This window comes from Heterocephalus glaber, unplaced genomic scaffold, assembly GCF_053883595.1.
Source record: "Heterocephalus glaber isolate CG9 unplaced genomic scaffold, H.glaber_assembly_v1.0 deba00000281, whole genome shotgun sequence".
NCBI lineage: Eukaryota > Metazoa > Chordata > Mammalia > Rodentia > Bathyergidae > Heterocephalus > Heterocephalus glaber.
The window spans coordinates 15,417,224-15,436,135 of NW_028258139.1; the positions used below are offsets into that span (position 1 = coordinate 15,417,224).

At 47.1% G+C, this 18,912-nt stretch overlaps 1 protein-coding gene across 3 annotated transcripts in view; it reads left to right on the forward strand.

Moving 5' to 3' along the window:
• Ago2 (argonaute RISC catalytic component 2) overlaps positions 1 to 18,912 on the forward strand; it is a 112,477-nt gene that overhangs the window by 35,086 nt on the left and 58,479 nt on the right. For 2 of the 3 annotated variants that reach the window (XM_087187159.1, XM_087187164.1), the window contains exon 2: positions 14,709 to 14,904. In XM_087187159.1, the coding sequence (XP_087043285.1) occupies positions 14,709 to 14,904 (196 nt within the window). Of the gene's footprint in view, positions 1 to 12,551; positions 13,977 to 14,708; positions 14,905 to 18,912 lie in introns of those variants that run through there. The other variant, XM_087187170.1, reaches the window with a different exon arrangement.

Sequence of the window (18,912 nt, forward strand, 5' to 3'; positions counted from 1 at the left end):
TTAAGGTCTGGGCTGGCAAGGATTGGAGAGGGGTGAGGACTAGACCTCTGGGCCTGAGTGCTGCTGCCTTTGTCTCAGGTGGTTCTTTTTGGTGTGGTGGCTCACAGTGTCTGACCAAAGCCCTGACATTGTCCACCAGCACAGGACGTGGTTCTCTCTCTTGGCTTGAGCGTATTTTCTCTCCAAGGACACAGGAGCTTTCGTGGATGTGTGTTTCCTACCTGTGTGGCCTTCATCAGTGGCTTGGAGGCCTTGGAATGTGAATGCCTGTTGCCTAGTTATTGTTGGGGCTTCTCCTTCCTTTTTCTTTTTCTTTTTCTTTTTTGGTGGTACTGGGAATTGAACCTTCACACAGAGCCTTCACAGTGAGCTATATTCCCATCCCTTTTTCTATTGTTTTTTTTTTTTTTTGAGTCAGGGTCTCACTACATTACACCTTTATTCAGATTCAGACTGGGCTCAAATGTTTGATCCTCTTCCTTCAGCCTTCCAGAGTACTGAAATTATAAGTGTGTGCCACCACACCTGTCTTCTCTCTCACACGTCTGTGTTAGATCATATGGAATGATGAGCTCAGGGGTGGATGGGATGCCCAGAGAGGACAGCCTTGGGCCCTGCGCCTGGGCCCTCATTGGGACTGCTGTGTGCCAAGAGGCCCCAGCGGCAGGGCCATCTATCTGCCAGTTCTCCCCAGCGGCAGGTGCTGTAAGCCTTGTTCAGAGTGTACAGAGCTTGTGTGTTCAGCAGGTGAGTGGAAGATGTCCATAGGTTTCACTACCTCACTGGCAAAAATAGACATTTATTCTTCTCAAGGTAGGCAAAGGGCTAAGGCATGCGAGTGGGCCTGTGGGATGGATTGCATTTTTTCATTTGTTTTCTTTTTTGTGTGGTGCTTGGATTGAACCCAGTGCTTCATACACACTATTTAAGCACTCCGTCACTGAGCTACACCCACAGCCTCATGTGTTTCACACCTGCTGTCATTGTTTCTTCCTGATTCTTTTTCCCATAAATTCTTGAGGCCTCACAGGCTGTGCAGACAGGGCAGGCTTAAGCAGACCCGAGTTGGCTGGCAATTCTGAGTGTTGACTGCTCACAGCCCTTCTAAGATTCAGGCTTGAGGTCAGGAAGTGTAGTCTATGGGAGGGGCCCTGCTCAGGTGGAGAAGCTAGTGGTAGCCCAGAGCCTGGCCCAGCCCAGTTGGTGTTGAATGCAGCTGTTCCAGAAAAGTAATTAGGGAACCAGTGGCAGCCAGACTTGGTGAGTTGCTGCTCGAGGCAAGGGGTTTGTGTCCAGCACAGCTGGTGCATACATGCATGTGTGCAGACATGACACAACAGGTAGATGTGCCACTAAAAACTCCCTGCAGGTTGGGGTTATGGTGCTGACTGAGCTGTGGGCTTCCTTGGCCATCACTGCCAGCACTGTTGCCTGAGGCCTGTGCCAGTGCTTGGAGTCATGGTGCCTGTGGGAAGGCCATACGTCCAGGAGGTGGTTTTCTAGCCACCTCAGAAAATGATCCAGCCTTTTAGGGTTGGGGCAGGGCTGCCTCCTACCTGCCTCCATCTCTTGCCTTCTGCAGCTGTGCACCCTACCTGTCCTCCCTGAGATGCATGGCAGGGAAGCATCCTCACCTCGGGTCTTCATGTGGGCACGTTAAAGCTCTCTGGGTGTCTGGGAAGTAGGGAAGTGATTCTGCTCACTGTTTTCTTTAACTTTGGAAAATGTCAGAGAAAAACAGCAGTGTACCAGTCACTCCTTGATGCCCCTTCCAGAATCTGTTCATCTTTGCCTCTGTAGGCTTTGAAAGAATAACTTTGTTATTTTTTTGATGAGAGAATAAGCCTGCTTAGCTCAGTGGTTCTGCCACCTGCCTCGTAAGCACAAGGTCCAGAGTTTGATTCCTGGTACCAAAAAAATAAAAAAATTTAAAAAAAAATCCAGAAACATAAAGAATGGTAGAGAGACTGGTTGCAGCTTGACCACTCAAGAATAATCACTGTGAATGTTGTGTTTTACGCTCCACCTGAGAGCGATTCTGTCCACACACCCCGAGTGTGTGTGAATACAGAACACACGGGCTGGCATCCTTCCTTGTTGGACCACTGCCCACTTGAGGGATAAAGCCGCATGGTGTCACTGAACTGTTGTGCGGCCAGTTTCCTATCAGCGAACATTCAGTCACTGGGTATCAGCTGCAGTGGGCAAGGACAGGGCATGGGTGCCCTCTTGAGGGTCTTTCTGTAGGACAGCACCTAGAGGTCATAATTGTGGATCAGAACCCACAGTCTCTGAATGCTGCGGGCAGACCATGCCCACTGTCCAGCAATCCTGAAACTGGTCGTGTTCCCCTGCTCTTAGCCATGCTTTGAAGCAGATTGTTTACAATTTTAATTTGTATTTCTTTGATTACAAGTTAAGTATATTTTATACTTCTTGGCTACTAGTGTTTCTTGTCTGCAGTATTTGTCTTTGCCCATATCCTTTGGAATTTTTAATCTCATTAATTTATATAAACTTATGTTCTGATTTTGCTTTGCAATTAGCGAAGTTTACAGAACCTTGTATAGGGTTGAGGATGTACCTTAGTGATAGAGCATCTGCTTAGTATGAAGTTTAATCTCAACTACCAAAGAAAAAAGTTTATGTACAAATATGCCAAAATGAAACTCATTGTTCTATATAACTAATAAGTGCCAATAAAAAACATTAGGTAGCTAAGTTTGTCATTCCAACCCCCAAATTATAGAAAGTTATTAAATTTAAAAATATTTCTGTGAATGTTTTTGTTTTGCTTTAAAACATGAGCTATTTACAATTTTATGCTCATTTGGAATTTATTTTGTAATAAGTAAGAGAGAGCTCACCTCGTTTGTTTTGCTGTCTTGTTTGTTGGTTGAGGAGCCCCTGTACCCCCACCTTTTCCCTGGTATGAATGCCCAGGGGTCTGCCTGCCTCTTTTGGAGGTGAGTTCTGGCCACAGACAGGTTCCTGGAGGGTGCTTGGGTGTGCAGAGGGCACAAAGAGGTCAGGGAGGTGGTGCATGCTGTGTGCCTACAGCTTGACACAATCACCCTCAGTACCTGGCAGCTGTTTTATGCTCGAAGATCTGAGTGAACCTGCTTAGGAAAGATGTATATTTGCTGTTAGTTCCTGCATCTCCCTTTGTTTAAGCATATCTGTTCCCTCTGAAGGCTGAGGCAGCTGTGGCTGGTGGCAAAACCCTTGTGCTCTGATAACTGCAAGGCCTGTGCTGGGATTGCCACTTCCCATCTGTGAAAAGGGAACCGACCATGCTTGTATTATCTGGGATGTGCAGTCAAGCAGATGATACATGGGAAGGGGTTTACCTTGTCTGGCACAGTAGTGGTAGCCATTACTTCTTAAATTTTTAGGGAAGCTTAAAATTAAAAGAAGAAACTAAACATTTTTTGTAGATACTGAGAAGCGCTCTCAATCTAGGATGAATCATTTACTATAAAGCAGCACAAAATAGAGGTTTTAGAGCTTTTCAAACTGCTTCACCCAGATGGGGAACACAAGGGCAGTAGGTCAGATTCCTGTATATTTGGGGCAAAAAAAAGAATTAGGGATTCTGGAGAAAAAGAATCTTTTCTGACACTCAAAAGATGGCACCTGGGCTCTAGTAAAGGAGGTTGCCAGTCAGTGGGTGTGGTTGGCACATGGTGAGTTGGAAATTGGAGCCCGCACTGTGATCTGCTGCCAGATCACCTGTGACTCGGAGACAGCATAGAGCTGAATGGTGGGTGAGTGTGGGGAGTTGAAGCAGCCATCGGCTGCCCCAGGTAAGGAGCTGTATCCTGTGCAGAAGATGAAGTCATGGTCCCATAGAGTGCCTTGTGATCTTTCCCTAAGAACACATGATATCAAGGCAAAAGCTAGTAAAAGTGCTCTTACTCAGAGGGACCTTGATGGTTAAAATGCTCCTCTATTCATTTGTTTGTTCATTCAGTTGAAGGATAACAGGCCCAGCCCACAGACAAGCAGATGCTAACTAGAGTCACAAAGAAATGTAAATCCAAACCAGGAGGGGATGGGGAAGTGTGAGAGAAATGCAGGGAGAAGACATTTGTCTTCACTGAGCCTCTGACAAGTGCCGCCATCACATGGCCAGATTTCAGAAGCCTGGAGACCTCCCCTGGGGACCATTCACACACCTCCCGTCTGTTTTTAATTCCTCTTGTATTCATTGTAGTATTTCTAATGTCGAGTGAAGACTGATGGAAGATCAGTGGGCCCTAACTTGTGAGGGAAATGTGTTCAGGATTTACAGGACGAAATCTTTTATTTTATAGATCTCAAGGGTGGCCTCGAGCACCACCTCTCAGACAGAGAATGATGGTTGGAGTTTCAGGTTGAACCGCAAAAGCCCATTAAAAGCCCATTGGTGGTGGAGTTGTTTCAATTTACAGAGAAGTGGTGTACACTGTCCTTAGACCTGGGCAGCTGAGATATGTTTCACAGTTAATCCTAAATTGTTTGTGTGTCATGTGCTCTTCTTATGTATGCTGTATGGCTTAGTAAAATAAGGTCAAAATATTTTTAGAAGATTACTCATTAAACCAGAAGCACTGTGTGAGTAATTGTAGTAGCGCTCACTCTCTGGCCCCATTTGGGGAGCCTGTTGGCACGTGGCACCACAGCTGGCCGGGCTGGGGCTCAGGCTCCTTCTTCCCTGGGGTGTCTGCCTGCCACTCTCCCAGCACCTGTGCCCATCGTGGGAATGGCCACTGCCCTGTTCGAGCTGTCTCCTGGGGCCCCACTTTTGGTGTCCCTCAAACTAGGCTGCAACACATTGGAGATCCCCAGAGGGTATTAATACCCTGGAGAACAGAATTGAAGACTTCCAGGAACCATGACCTACTTTGCCAAGATGGGGCTCTTCCTGAGAACAATTCTGAGCCAGAGGCACTGGCCCAGAGAAGTGGAAGCAGAGTCCTTTCTTGTGGAAAATGGATATGTGCCTCAGCCAGACTCCAGCAAGAGAAGGAGAAAGGCTCATTTCTCTGGCTGGGTGGGACCCACGAGGTCTTGAGGCTGCATCAAAGGTCTGTCCTCGGGAAGAAGGGACCAGGGCTCATGGATTCTGGGCCATTTATTACCCCATTTAAACACTTTGGTGGCACCAGTTGCCACTTGAGGTCAGGTACTCTTAGAACCAAAGCAAACCAGTAATGTAATTTCAACTAAGTGTTGAGTGGTATGCACTTTCTACTTGTGGACTAGCATCAAGGACAGCCTTCCATGTGGGGGCCAGTGAGATTGGGCCTGTCCCCTCTTTCCATCCTGGAATATTTGTGTGCCCTCCTTTTAATCCAAGGTCTGGGAGCTGGGACCTCCAAACAGCAGGGCCTTCTTTCCTTCCCTCTCTGGTTGCATTTTATTTTGTGTCCTATACTACTGGGGCTCTTATGAGCTCATTTGGGGTCATTTTAGTTTGCCATTGTTTGGAGGTCAGAACTGGGGCAGAGAGGCATCTAACTGCAGTTACAATTCCATCCAACCACCACTTGGCCAAGATCCTTGAGCTGGACGCAGGTGTGAATGTTTCTGCTTCTTGGCATTGGCTGCATGGAAATCGTTCTAGGTAACAGGCTGGGTTTGATCTTATGCTCTTTGTTCACAGCAGGCTCGACAGTCACCCAGGATCACACTGCAGTTCTGTAGGTGGCATTGTAGTTGTTGTGTGTTTGCTCCAGTTGACAGCAAATGTTCCAGCTGCATTCACAGTGCGTGGTCACCTCTCCAGAAAAGCTGCTGTGATTGTGTTTAATTCAGTTGTGTTAATTTCAGTGGCTGTAAGATTTGCCTGTCAGTTGGCAACCAGATGTTCTGCATCTTGCAGGAGAGCAGTATTTGATGGCACCTGCTCTCTTGTCTGTGCTTCCATGAGCTGTTGATGCCCATCCTGTCCTGGAGCCTGCAGTGAGCCTGGGTGCCAGTCCTGCTAAGCCCCTGCCTGGCCAGGGGACCTTGAAGTCACTCTAACCCAAATCCTCTGTTTAACACCCTTACAGAGTCTACCAGGTGTGTAAAAGAGATGGTGTGGCCCAGCTGTGGCACAGAAGTGCTCACTGTCTTTGGCCTCTGTAGTTTCTGGCAGATGCCTAATATGATGAAGAGTTCTAGAAGGGAAGCAAGCACACATACATGGCTTGGAATAATGATGCTTGCTTTGACATCCTGGAAAGAGTTTTGTAATGACTGCCTGTTACTTGGGTGGCAGATCTAGCAGTTGGGCCTGCTTCCTGGAGGAGAGCTTTCTGCCTGTTTCAAGCCTTGCCCTGGGCCTTGGGCACAAGCTCCAGCCGCAGCAGCATGCATGTGTTACCACCTCCCCTGGCCCAAGTGTTTGTTGGCAGAGCCCTGAGGTCATTTACTAAATGACTGAGTGGTTTAGACTTTCATAAAGAACATTTAAGTCACCGAGGAATGAACAGTCATTGCAGATCTGTTCTTTAAAGGTCATATAACTCATACTAAGGTGTGGGGAAGGAACCCTGGCTTCAGGTGGGGCCATGGCAGGAAGCTTGTGTCCCTTTGTGGACATCTGGGTGGTTCCTCTCTCTGTTCCCTTTTTCTCTTTCCCCTCCCCCAGATGGAGCCTCTTAGACCTGTCTCATTGGCCTTGTGTCCCCAGCATCTACCCACATGGAGCTGGTGACTCAGAGCAGATTAGGAGGGAAGGGGTGAGTTATTCTTTCCCCCTTCAGTTTCCAGAGTGACTTCTGGCTTCATGCTCTGTGATTAATCATGTGTCATCTTTGGTCAAGGACGTGGTCCTACCTGGTGCTGGTATATGGTGGCAACGTTTGCCCTTGTGCTCGTTATGCAGTGGATGTTCACTACAAGCCTGGCTCTGTGGGGGTGGGGTGAGGTTGCAGGGAATTGTCATCTACCCTGTAGGGTTGAGATCTATGTGTCTAGCTTAATATGTTAAGCAGTTTTCTTAAAGTTCAATTTATCATTCTGTAGAAAACCCCAGAAATGAAATCTCTGGATAGTCACATTCTGCTTGCATGTCTCCCATGGTGCTTCCTACGCAGGACCCCTCCTCCTCTTGGGTGCCAGCAGAACCTCTGTCCTGGAGCACAGCTGTGGGTCCCCTGGCCACTAGTTGGCTGCCCATGGGCATGTATATTGGCCTTCCGTCCACACATTGGGGGCACCGCACCAAGGTGCCATGTCAGCCTTCTCGGGTTGTCTGATTTCTCATTCCTGGCCCCAACCCCACACAGACTAGTGGCCTGTGTGATGAGCAGACACAGAAGCCTGGTTGTCATGGCAGCTGGTAAATTGTGAGCTAAGCGCACATCAGTGCAGCCATGGAGACAGCAGAGCTCCTGCTGAGCCTACAGGGCATAGGCCTGTAGTCAGAGCTTTTCGCACCTGGGGACCCAGCAGGTGACGTGGGCCCCAGGTGGTGCTGGTGGGGGAATAGCAGGCCTTGCCCATTCCACAGCAACTGGAACCAGGGCAGGTTTGAATGACATTCTCAGGAGCCCAGGCACCGTCTTCTGTGTTTAGGCATGAGGCTACCGTGTCCCTGGGAGGAAGTGGTTCTCAAATATGTGGGTTGTGAGCCCCGCTGTCAGCCTGGTAATGCTTGTGTGGGGCCCCTTTCCCAAATAATGGTTTAAAGGGGCAAAATAAAATACACAGGATGACAGATGAATGCAATCACTCTGAAATATGGTCATCAAAATGCCAAATCAAATGTATGGCAGGGTAATAAATAAGTTCTTCATCACATTTAATTACAAGGCCAGCAGGTGATGTGACATCTTTGCATCATGGGTAGAGACTGTTGTGTGATGTGGGAACAGCTTGCACCTTCTTTTTGGATCCCAGGTATTCTTGCTGGCCTTGTGGTACCTTGTTGTTCACCTTCCAAGTGGAAAAAAGTCCACCTGAAAAATCTTTTCCACCCTCGTGGATCCCAGGGGTCGGGGGACTCCAGCCTTGGGTGCAAGTAGAGAGGTAGAGATGGTCAGTTAGCTCCTTACCACCGAGGCATTCTGGTGCTAGGGTGGAGAAGCCCAAGCAGCTTTTCTAGTGATGACTTCCCAGTGCCAGTGACTGCCTGCTAAATTTTGTGTGTAGTGTTTGTCACTAGGGACAATCGCCCAAGCAAGGTCCATTTGTTTCTTAAATGAGCACAGGGCATGAAGAAAGAAAGAAAAATACCAGTGTGGACTAGAAGTGCAGAAGGTGGTGGGCTGGAGGGAGCCTGAGAAGCAGGAAGCGGCATCTCCTTCCTGCAGGCCCAGCTAGTGCCCCACTGCCGTCTAGATGCCAGGAGCACCTGCACTGTGTGCAGAGCCATGTGCCAGGGGCCAGGGCCAGACTCAGATCAACTGGTCAGTAAGGCGATTAGCCTGGAGGTCAGGAGGATTCAGACAAGAGGCCAAAGGCTGGCCAGAAGGACACAGGTGTATCTGGAGGTTTGTTTGTAATGCTGGGTGGAAGGATAGGGCAGGTGGCTCAGCACATGGGAAGGGTGGGAGGGCATCCTCTGAGCGCTCCCATGCAGGTTCTGGCTCCTCTTTTGGGGTTTAGATGCAGATGCTTGCAGAAGGAGCCTCCTACACGAGGCTTTGGCACAGCATGAATGTTGCCCTCCTGTAGCATCAGCAGTAGAGACTCAGTGAGTAATGCAGCCAGTAAAGAGAGTTTTGTGAAATATTTTATGCACATAATGTAGCAATTAAAAGAAAGAAGCAAGGTATAAAAATGCCTCATTCCAAGCCAGCACTTGTGCACATAATTATATGTGTGTGTCTAGAAGGAGACACGTTTTACAGGGATCACCTCAGGATGGCACTCTGGGTGGTTATTTCCTTTGTATTTTTTTTCTCTAGTTCCCTGCAGTAAGTTTCATCAGGATTGAAGAAACTGTAATGACGGTAGTCACTCTGTTGTATCTCTACCATAGGTGAGAACTAAGGCCCTTTGCTGAGTGCTGCCTGAGCAAGCGCTTCCTAACCTGCACTGAGGGACTGAGCTGGGAGCATCAGCATAGGGCAGCCCACCCAGCTGTGGCTCTGTTCGTGTGCCCATGGCAGCCCAGCCACCTTCCTAAGGGTACTTTGGAGCCAGGCTTGAGCTTCTTCCTGCAGCCAGGCCATTACAGTAAGGTCTGTTACAGAAAGGTTGCTGGCCAGGCCCCACCCACTTTCAGAGTGCACGCTGGGACCCTGGTGCTGCAGGGTAGGTAGGAGAGTAGGAAGTGGGGGCTGGAGGTCTACCCTGCACTGCTTCCTGCTCCAATGGGGAGTGAGTTGCCACAGGAAGCAGTTGCTCTGCACTCACTTCTGTGCTGGTCCACGAAACAAGCAGTCTCAGATGTCTAGCTTGGGCCTTCTGGTTCCTAATGCGGAGAAGGGTAGGTGTGGGTTTAACTTGTGCCTGCATGTGCCTAGCCATGCGTTTCCATTAGTGTCAGGGTGTCTTTTTCCAAAGAGGGGCCTGAATACCCAGTTGTGCTTCAACCAGAAAGATCTCTAGGGCAAGCCCAGCCATGGCCTTGTTACAACCAGCCTGACCACTCCCCTGGCACTGTTGAGCTGTCAGATGGGAGGCTGTGGCTCTTGTAGTGCCAGTGGCTGGCCCTGGTGACCAGGCCTGTGCTGGGGGAGATGGGGTGTCCAAAGGTGGCCCAGCCACTCTTGAAACCTGGCAGCTGCACGGCTCCTGATGGATGCCCTGACAGCAGCATTCATGTCTGTATCCTTGGTCATCTTAAACCAGAGTTGATATCAGTTCCCACTCCTAGACAGCATTCTCCACAGGGTCACTGTTGGCAGGACTGTCCCTCCCACTCTACCCTGATCTACGGCTACCTGAGAACCCAGCAGCCTTCTCTGCCCTTGCCCCATACCTGGGAGGGAGGGATGGGGATGAGAGACTTGCACAGCCAGGGTGTTGGCCCTTGGGTACAGATGTCACATCCTGCTCTGTGACCTTCCTCTGAGAAGCTGGTGACGGCACAGGCCCCTCTGGGATTTCATGTCTTGGGGTGACTCACTCACAGGGCACCTCTTGGCATCTGCTACAAACACTGAAACTTTCAGTTGCCTCAACCCTTTTACTCATACAGGAAGTCAATTACTCATTTTCTGCATTTCCCTTTCACTGTTTGAATGTGACTCTAAAAGTGGAATCTTACAACACATGTGCCGAGTGATCAGCAAGTCAGCAAACATCGAATGCCTACTTTGCCCCAACACTGTGCTTGGTGGTAGGCCTTGGGATTCCCCTTGCTTGGGGGCTAATGAGGAGTCCTTAATCATGGGATCTGTTATTAAACGGCCAAGAGGTGACAGTGCCCCTCCTTGGAGCCCCTGAGGTCTGTTCCAACTTAGGATCTGGGGAATCTTAGATGAAAAAGAAGGATTTGCTTTCCTGTTCCCAAGCGGTTCCAGAATCAACCAGAAATCACTTAAAACAAGTCTGGGCTGAACAGGGTGGTATACACTACTTGGGAGGCTGAGGCCAGAGCATCACAAGTTTGGGTCTAGCCATGAAACTTAGCGAGACCTTATCTCAAAATTTTAAAAAATGTAAAGAGGAACCGGTGATGTAGAGTTGTAGAGTGCCCCTGGACTTTATCTCCAGTACTGAAAAACATGAACAAAAACCACCAGCTAGGTGACTGGTTGTCAGCTGAGAATCATGTCTGTGTACTGGCCATGGTTGGCGAGGAAGTGCCAGGGAGGTGTCTGGGTGTCTTAAAGGCTAGAGAAGGGGGGGTGATCTCCCAACCCAGGCAGCCTGGCCATAGCTAGCAGTCTAGGTGGAGCCTTGGTTGCAGAGTGGGGACCTGAGCCCAGTGGAGCAGGCAGCACCTCAGTGGTGTCTCCTTGGCAAAGCCTACCCAGATGGCGTCTTTCTCTGGGATATTTCCTGAATTCTCACTTGTTCCATCTGAAATAAGATGAACTCTTCAAACCATACACATCACATGTAACAAGCATGTGTGTGCCTGCACATTTCTCCGACGAATGTGTGATGAGCGTGTCTTGCATGTGCCTGTGCATCTCTCCTGGCCTCCCAGAGCATTGTTTCCTTTGTGATCTGTTATTTACCAGCCAGGACCACTGCACCTGAGCGAAGGGCTCATCTCCACTGGAGCGCTCACCCCCTCACAGGGGACTCCATGCTCTGCCTCCTTTTGCAGTGCCTTCTCTTCCCCCAAGGGTTTGGTTTAGATCTTCTCCCTTGTTTTGGCAGCTTACACTTGGGACTCCCTGGGAAGGATAAAAATAGATCTGAGCTCTCCCAGGGCCTGCAGAGATTCAGTCACTCAGCAAGAACTCCCTTCCCCGTGGGAAGGGAGCCTGGGCCTGTTCCTTATGCTTGGGAAACTTTGGTGCCTTTGCTATGTGTTTTTCTAATCCCTATCCCTTCTGGTGAAGGGTCAGCATTTTCATTATTTCCGGAAACAAGAAATAACCTGTGCACCTGTACATTTCATGAACATATTACCTTACATTTTCTTTTTTATTTGTACCAGGGATCGAACTCAGGACCTTCCACTCGCTAGGCAGGCGCGGTGCCACTGAGCTAAATCCCTAGCCCATTACCTTACATTTTCTGTTACTTCTGTTAATTCAGGTTATAACCAAAGCTAGTGACGGTTCCTTGATTCTCACAGCAAATGTAGAAGGGGTTGGGGTGAAGTAGGGCTTCTGTGGAGAAATAGGGTCAACATGAGCAATGAACACATGCCGAATCTGTGCTTCCAGTCAGGTTTAAGTAACACAGGTACTTCAGCCGTGGCTATGGCCACCAGTCTGGGCTGGAGCTGGTGGCTCGGCTCTGTGCTCCACCCAAGGTCTCCCTCTGTTACAGCCTCGGACCCTTCACTTTCAGTGGAGACCCCTTTGCTGTATCTTGGGTGGGGCTTGGAACTGAAAGTCCCCAACCCAACATGGTAGTGCTTTTCCTCATGGAGAGTGCCCTTCCTGAAATAGACTGGCTCTGTGCCTGGATACTTCCTGGGATGTAACCCAGGTTTGTTTCTACTTCCTTTGCGTGGTTTAGGCTGACCTTGAATTCGCCAAGTTGCCCAGGTTGGGCTTGAATTTTTGATGCTCTCACAGTAGCTACAAATACTGGAATTATAGGTGTGCACCACCATGCCCAACATATTGATTCTTTTCGAGCTTCCTGGGGTGGGAAGACTGGAGACTGCCAGGGCCAGGAATGCATGTCTCTTGGTGTGCTCTTTGTTTAGTCTACCTTGGTCCTCAAGGAGGTATGTATTGACCAGTCAATCTGGACAGTGATGTCTACTTCTTTGCATGGCCAGGGTTTGGGTGAAGAGGCTCTCGTGTGGCCTGCTGAGTGAGCAGTTTAAACCTGGCCTCCAGGTAGAAGAAGTGGCTGACAGAAGAGATGTGGGCTGCTTGAGCATACAGTTTGTCTCTGCAGCCTCAGTCCCAGGCACAGCCCCCATGTGGACAGGGAATCACACATGAGGTGAGCTGTTGGTGGGATCAAGTTTAAAAATCTGTAAATTGCCCAGGCGTGGTGGCACACACCTGTAATCCCAGCACTCAGGAGGCTGAGGCAGGAAGGTCATAATAATGTTTTAGGTCAGCCCGGGCTACATAGTGAGTTCAAAGCCAGCCTGAATCTATCTCATAGCAAGATCCTGTTCCAAAAAACAAACAAAAGTCATGTCTCCTGCCAAGTCCCGCTAATGTGGCAGAGAGGCCTGAAGACCTCAGGCAGCATGGCTCCATGGAGTTTGTAACCTTCAAAGCCATGAGTTTTCCCATAGATACAAACAAAAAGTCAAAGAATGATGTTTTTTTCCTCAGTCAGAAATATAGTAAGAACAGCTCACTCATGTTTAGTAGAAGACTTGTTTCCAGTGAATATCGATAGGGATTGAAGTATGTAAGATTTTTTTTTTAATGGTACTAGGGATTGAACCCCAGGCCTTCACACTGAGCAACACCCCCAGCTCTTTTTTATTTTGAGACAGGGTCTTGGTAAGTCAAAGTTGCCCAGATAGGGCCTCAGCCTTCCAGAATGCTAGGATTATAGGCATGTATCATCATGACTGGCTGTGATTTTTTTTTTTAAGTAGTTTTTGAAATAAAGACATTTCATTAAAAATTGAAAGTAGTCCATTATTGAGCAAGTGTTTGTTTTTTTAAGTCCACAATTTAAATTCTATTCCTGTTGAGTTCCTATGGATTTGAGTTAGCATGAGAGATGTTTCTTTCTTAGCACAAAGCATTTCCTAAGTGAATGGACAGTTTGCCTAGCAGGAAAGGAAGATGCCATCTTAAAGATTTTGAACTTTCATCACAGACCTGTTGGCCATGTCCCCCTTGCTGTGACCCTGACAGCCTGAGGGTCATTCTAAGGGCCTCTGAAGTCAGCCCATGGGTTAGCGCTGAGAAGTGTCCTCTCTGGGAGTGAGGTTTGGTCCTTGGCAGAGAAGCAGGCGTTGAGTTGTGCCTTCTGAGATTCTAGAGTGCCTAGGTATTTGAGTGCCTGTCAGAGCCCGGGATGGGGGTGTCTAAATGTTGCTGGGGCCAGGTGTGGCCAGGTGTGTGTCCGAATTAATGTCAGGAATTCTCACTTTCTTGACTTGGGACATCGTACACATCCTTCCTCATGACTTTGGTCATTGGGGACATTTTCTGGGTGGCTTGGGAACCTTCCTACACCTGTCTGAACCTCCACTTCTTCAGGTATCACATGTTCCTGGGCACTTGTTATGCCCACTGAGACTCTGGAGACACAGCAGATATAATGACAGCATAGCGTAGCAGAATTATACTCAATGGGATAGAGAGGCGGAGCTGGGTGGGAGACAGGGAGTGCAGTCCTTCTGGCTGCTGATGCCTGAGCTGGCCTAGAAAGGGACACTGGCTCTGGACAGACCTGCTGGAGAGTCCTTGGGGAATGGAATGGCAGCCAGATTGTGAGGATTGGTGAGTGCGTAAGTGTGTGGGCTGGGTGCTGGGGAGCCAAGGAGGTGTTTGAGCAGGGAGTGATAGACACTCCAGCCTGCAGCCTGGAAAGTGGGTAAAGGGTACCAGGAAACTAAGACTCCCACCCAAACCTGCTACAAAGCTTCTGTGATGGACCCTACAGGACAAGTGGGGCCTTGGGCTTAGCCAGGTGAGGGTCAAAGAGAGGACAGTGTTATGGGGAACACGGGTGGTGTGAGGTGGGCTCTGCAGACAGAGGCTGGAGCTTGGGCCCGAAATGTAACTGTGGGTGCAGAGTTGGAACTGGCTGTGAGCCTCCGGTGAAAAATCCAGGGAGTTGAGCTGAGGACTGACCTGTACAGTATTCCAGGGATCACAGCAGAGCAAGGAGAGGACCCAGGAGGGAACAGTTTGTGGAAAGGAAGGCCACGGTGCAGTCACATGCCACCAAGCCTCCAGAGATTCAGACAGACAGAGGAAGGTTCCCAAAGTCACCCAGGGGTACAGTCGGGGGCCCCTGTTGGGGGGTGAGTCTGCAGGGACGTGGTGTGCAGCCTCAGTATATCCAGCGGGGCAGTGTGCGTCGGTGTTCCATGGGGATACGTGAAAAGAAGGGTAGCCTGGGAGAAGGCGAGCATGGAAGGCCAGAGGGGTGGGAGGCCTGGTCCAAGGGGAGCGGGAACAGGTCCACTCCTTTGTCCCTTGACAGGCACTCTCCCCATTGTTTTCCAGTGCTTGCGCCTCCTGCACCGCCACCACCCCCTATCCAAGGATATGCCTTCAAGCCTCCACCGCGGCCCGACTTTGGGACCTCCGGGAGAACAATCAAACTACAGGCCAACTTCTTTGAAATGGACATCCCCAAAATTGACATCTACCACTATGAATTGGATATCAAGCCTGAGAAGTGCCCAAGGAGGGTTAACAGGTAAAGTGCTCTTCCATATCGACCCTGCTGGGTTAATGTGGGTGAACTGCAGAAGCACATCCTTCTGACTTTTCCCATAGACTTTCTGTTGCATTTTTAAAAAGTGTTTTTGTATTGAGATATAATTTCAGCACAATGAAACACACACATCACAGGTGTCCAGTTTGATGAGTTTTGATGTGTATACCCATCACTTTCTCCATCAGTCTCTTTGTCCTAAAGTCACACAGGGTTCTGATTTCTGTCATCATAGGTTATTTTCCTGCCCATAGAAATGATTTACTTGTATCACTCTCTGTATGGCAGTTTATTATTACTATTTTTTTTTTTTCTTTTGAGATAGGGTCTCACTATGTAGTTCAGTCTGGCCTGAAACTTGCTGTGATCCTCCTGCCTCAGCTTCGAAAGTGCTGGGATTACAGGCGTGTGCCACCACGCCCCAGCAATAGCTTATTATTTTTGTTACAAAGGAATATGTCATTGTATGTTTCATAATTCACCTTTTTATTATCTTCCTTTTAGACCCTTAGGGGTCTGGGCCTTGTTCATTATGAATAAAGCTGCTGTGAACATTCTTGTTCAAGTCTGCTTTGGACACTTACTTTCACTCCTCTTAGACACATGGCTGGGGAGCAGAACTGCTGGGTCTGGGGTAGGTAGGTTCTGCTGGCCATGAACCTGCACAGGAATTTTCCAAAGTTGTGCATCATTTTATTTCTGTCAACAGTGTCTGAGAGTTCTGCTTGCTCCACATCCCTGCCAGCATTTGATAGGGTCTTTTGTTTGGATGTTGGCTACTTTGGTGGGTATATAATTGTTTCTTGTGGTATTTTTAATTTTTATTTCCCTAATTGATAAACTGGGTACCTTTTCATGTGCTTAGATTCACATATTATATTCACATATTAAAGGATTTATTATTTCTGATGAAGTATCAAAATGTAATTTTGTTGATTTGTAGAAATTTTTACTGGATTCTAGATGCAAGGCTCCATTGGCAAAAGTTTCTCCCAGTATGAAGGTTGCTGTTTCTTTCATAATGGTGTCTCTTATGTGGAGAACTTTTTAGCTTTGTTGAAGTCCAATTCATCCGTTTTTGAAAATAGCTGTTAGATTGTGTGTACTATCTAAGAAATCTTCACCTACAGAGATTATGGAGATGTTCTTCTGGGTGTTTTTGAGAATAATTTAATTTTGACTTATATGTTTAGGTCTGTAATCATCCTGAATTGACTTTAGTGTGCTGAGGGAAAAGTCTGTTGATTTTTTTCTAGAACCTTATTCATCTGCTTTGTTACTTCCGCTGTTGCCATTTCAGAAGGTCCACAAGGGTGGCTTTCTGATTGTTCCATCTCATTGCCCCCTAGGTTTGCCTTTGGTGAGCTGAAAGTCGGGGGTGGGGGGCATCTTGTTTAAGTGTCTTCTCACTTCCAATTTTTTTTGGTCTAATTCCTTGGTTGATGCTTGTAAATTGCTTATGGCAGATAGCTTTATTGCCAGTGTTCAGAACCCTTAGGAAATGACTACTTCTCAGAGTTGTCTTCCAGGTGTAGCTGGCTTTTGGGTTTTGAATCTGTTGCAATATCCTGGCTCTTCAGTTTATTTGGGATGAGAAGTTTCTGCCTACTTGGCCCAGCCCCGGTTTCTTTGGCTCTGGCCTGTAGTATTTTTTAAGACCCTTAGGCAATCTCAGTCTTGGTATACCAGGAAAAACAACGTAGTAGCACAATTATGTCACCTTGGCTAAAGTAGTACAATCAGCAATAACAATAGCATCAAACACAGCCTAGAAAATGACAGACTGTGGTAAGTATTAATTTGCCACCTTTAACCGTATGAGCTAGATTTGTGGTTATATAAAGAAACCTAAAATGAACCAGAAAATTGTATGCAATAAATAAGCCCTCAATATGGCAGTTTTACTCTTAGGGGAGAAGATTTAAAAGGGGTTAGAGGAAAAAATAGAGAAGTAGAATAAGAGGAAGAGATTAGATGCAAGGCTGGAGGACAAAGGAAGGTCATACAAACTTTGAGAAACTGTTGAAGAAGACAGGAGGGAAAGAGAAGGAAGAAATAAAAGCCAGAACCACAAAACTAGAAACCATCTCAAAACTTATTAAAAAACCAGAACAAACAATCAAGAAAAAAGCAAAGCAAGAAAATCAGAAAAGAGAAGGAAAAAAAAGAAAAAGAAAAGTCTCAGGGCCGGGAATTTAGCTCAGTGGTTCTGTCACCTACCTCACAAGTGCGAGGTCCCCAGTACCAAAAAAAGACGTGTCTCCACTGTTACTGGTAGACATCGTGGGCAGACACAGTCCAGATCTGAGTTGATTAATTCCAGCAAGCCAGCTGTAGCTTTACAGTGGAGTAGTGGATAATCCCAGCAAGCCTGTACCTTCTGAAGTTCAGGCTAGTTTCTGGCAATGAGCCTGGAACCGGATCTGTTGAGCCTTCAGCAGTCCGTGTGCCTCCTGCCAATTTGAACTCAGCATCCTCACCTTGACACTAGGAACCACTAGATGGAGCTGGCTCCTAGCTGTTCTGAGTTCCAAGCTCAGTTGGCCCATCTCCAGGTTGGCTACTGGCTAATTGCCTTCTCCCAGGTGACCTCTGAACCAGAATAATTCACCAGCCACTGCGGTCCACTGCGTCCACTCCTCCATTCCACTGGTGCATTTCTCTGTGGAGGCCTCTCAGGTCATCAGTAGTTACCATGTGTCTGCAGGTTTGACCCTCCCTTCCCATGCTGTGAGTCTTGGGCAGTGGGAGAAAGCTCCGCTTGCCACCTCCCTCCTTTTTGTTGAAGTCTCTCTCTTTGCTCTCCATGTGGACTTTAATTCTCACTTCAGATTCTCCAGATTTGTTCTTCACAATTGTCTTGGTTATGCTAGATCCTTTGCTTCCCCATGTAAAATAGAATAATAAATAGAAACAACTCGCCAATTTCAACCAGAAAGCCTCTTGGAATTTTTAAACTGTGATTGCTTTGAATATGCATATGCTGTGTTCACTGGTGGTATTGTGAATAGTGTCTTACAATTTTCTTATATTTTTTATGTTATTTCTCTATTAGTATGTGTGTACAGTACATGATTACATTCATTATGATGGATGTGTACATGTACATAGCACATCTTAATTCTTTTTTTTCTTCTCCACATTTACAAAAGCTCTATTTCAATTTTATTTGCCAGGAGCAGAGGAAGTGACTACTAACAAGTATGGAACTAGTGTTTTTCGGGTGATAAATCCTTTAACTTAGATTGTGGTGATGATTGCAAAACTCTATAATGAATTATTGAATTTTATACCTTTAATCAGTGAATTTTATGCTTATGAATATCTTAATAAAGACATTAAAATAATTTTCATTAGTTTTTAATACAGATAGTTTTCTTTCTTTCCATTTTATAATGTTACGGAAATCTTGGAAAGAAATACACAGAGACACAGAATTCGGATAAAATAATAAAATTTCTTCTCGAGAGCAGACAGGCATGCCAGAAACCAGTCTGGTCAGTATCCGAGCCCTTTATTCAGCATTTCCCTTTTTATATCCTTTTTAGCCATTATCTCATCCCTAGTGGTCTTTGATATGTAAATACAATTCCAGTTCCTATTTACAAGTCACAGACACAAGATAGGCCATATACATTGTAAATTCACCCTGGCCTGGTAACTTTGTTAGGTTAATGAAGTTACAGGTTAGAGTCAGATAATCTTCACCTTAAACAAGGAGTTACAGGAAAAGCAAATCTTAAAAGAACACATTACTTATTTTGCTTCTACAACTACCTTAATATTCAGTCTATTAAGTTATCTAAAACTTTTCCGTATCAGTAATGCATTTTATTTCTTATATTTGCCTTAATGCAAATATGGGGTAGGAGAGACCTGGTTGGATGTTGCATATGGGTGATGGAGTGGACCTCCCTGTCTCATTCTGCTCTTAGAGGGAAGCATTCACCCTTTCATCTACAAGATCTGTGACCTGCTGTAGGACTTTCA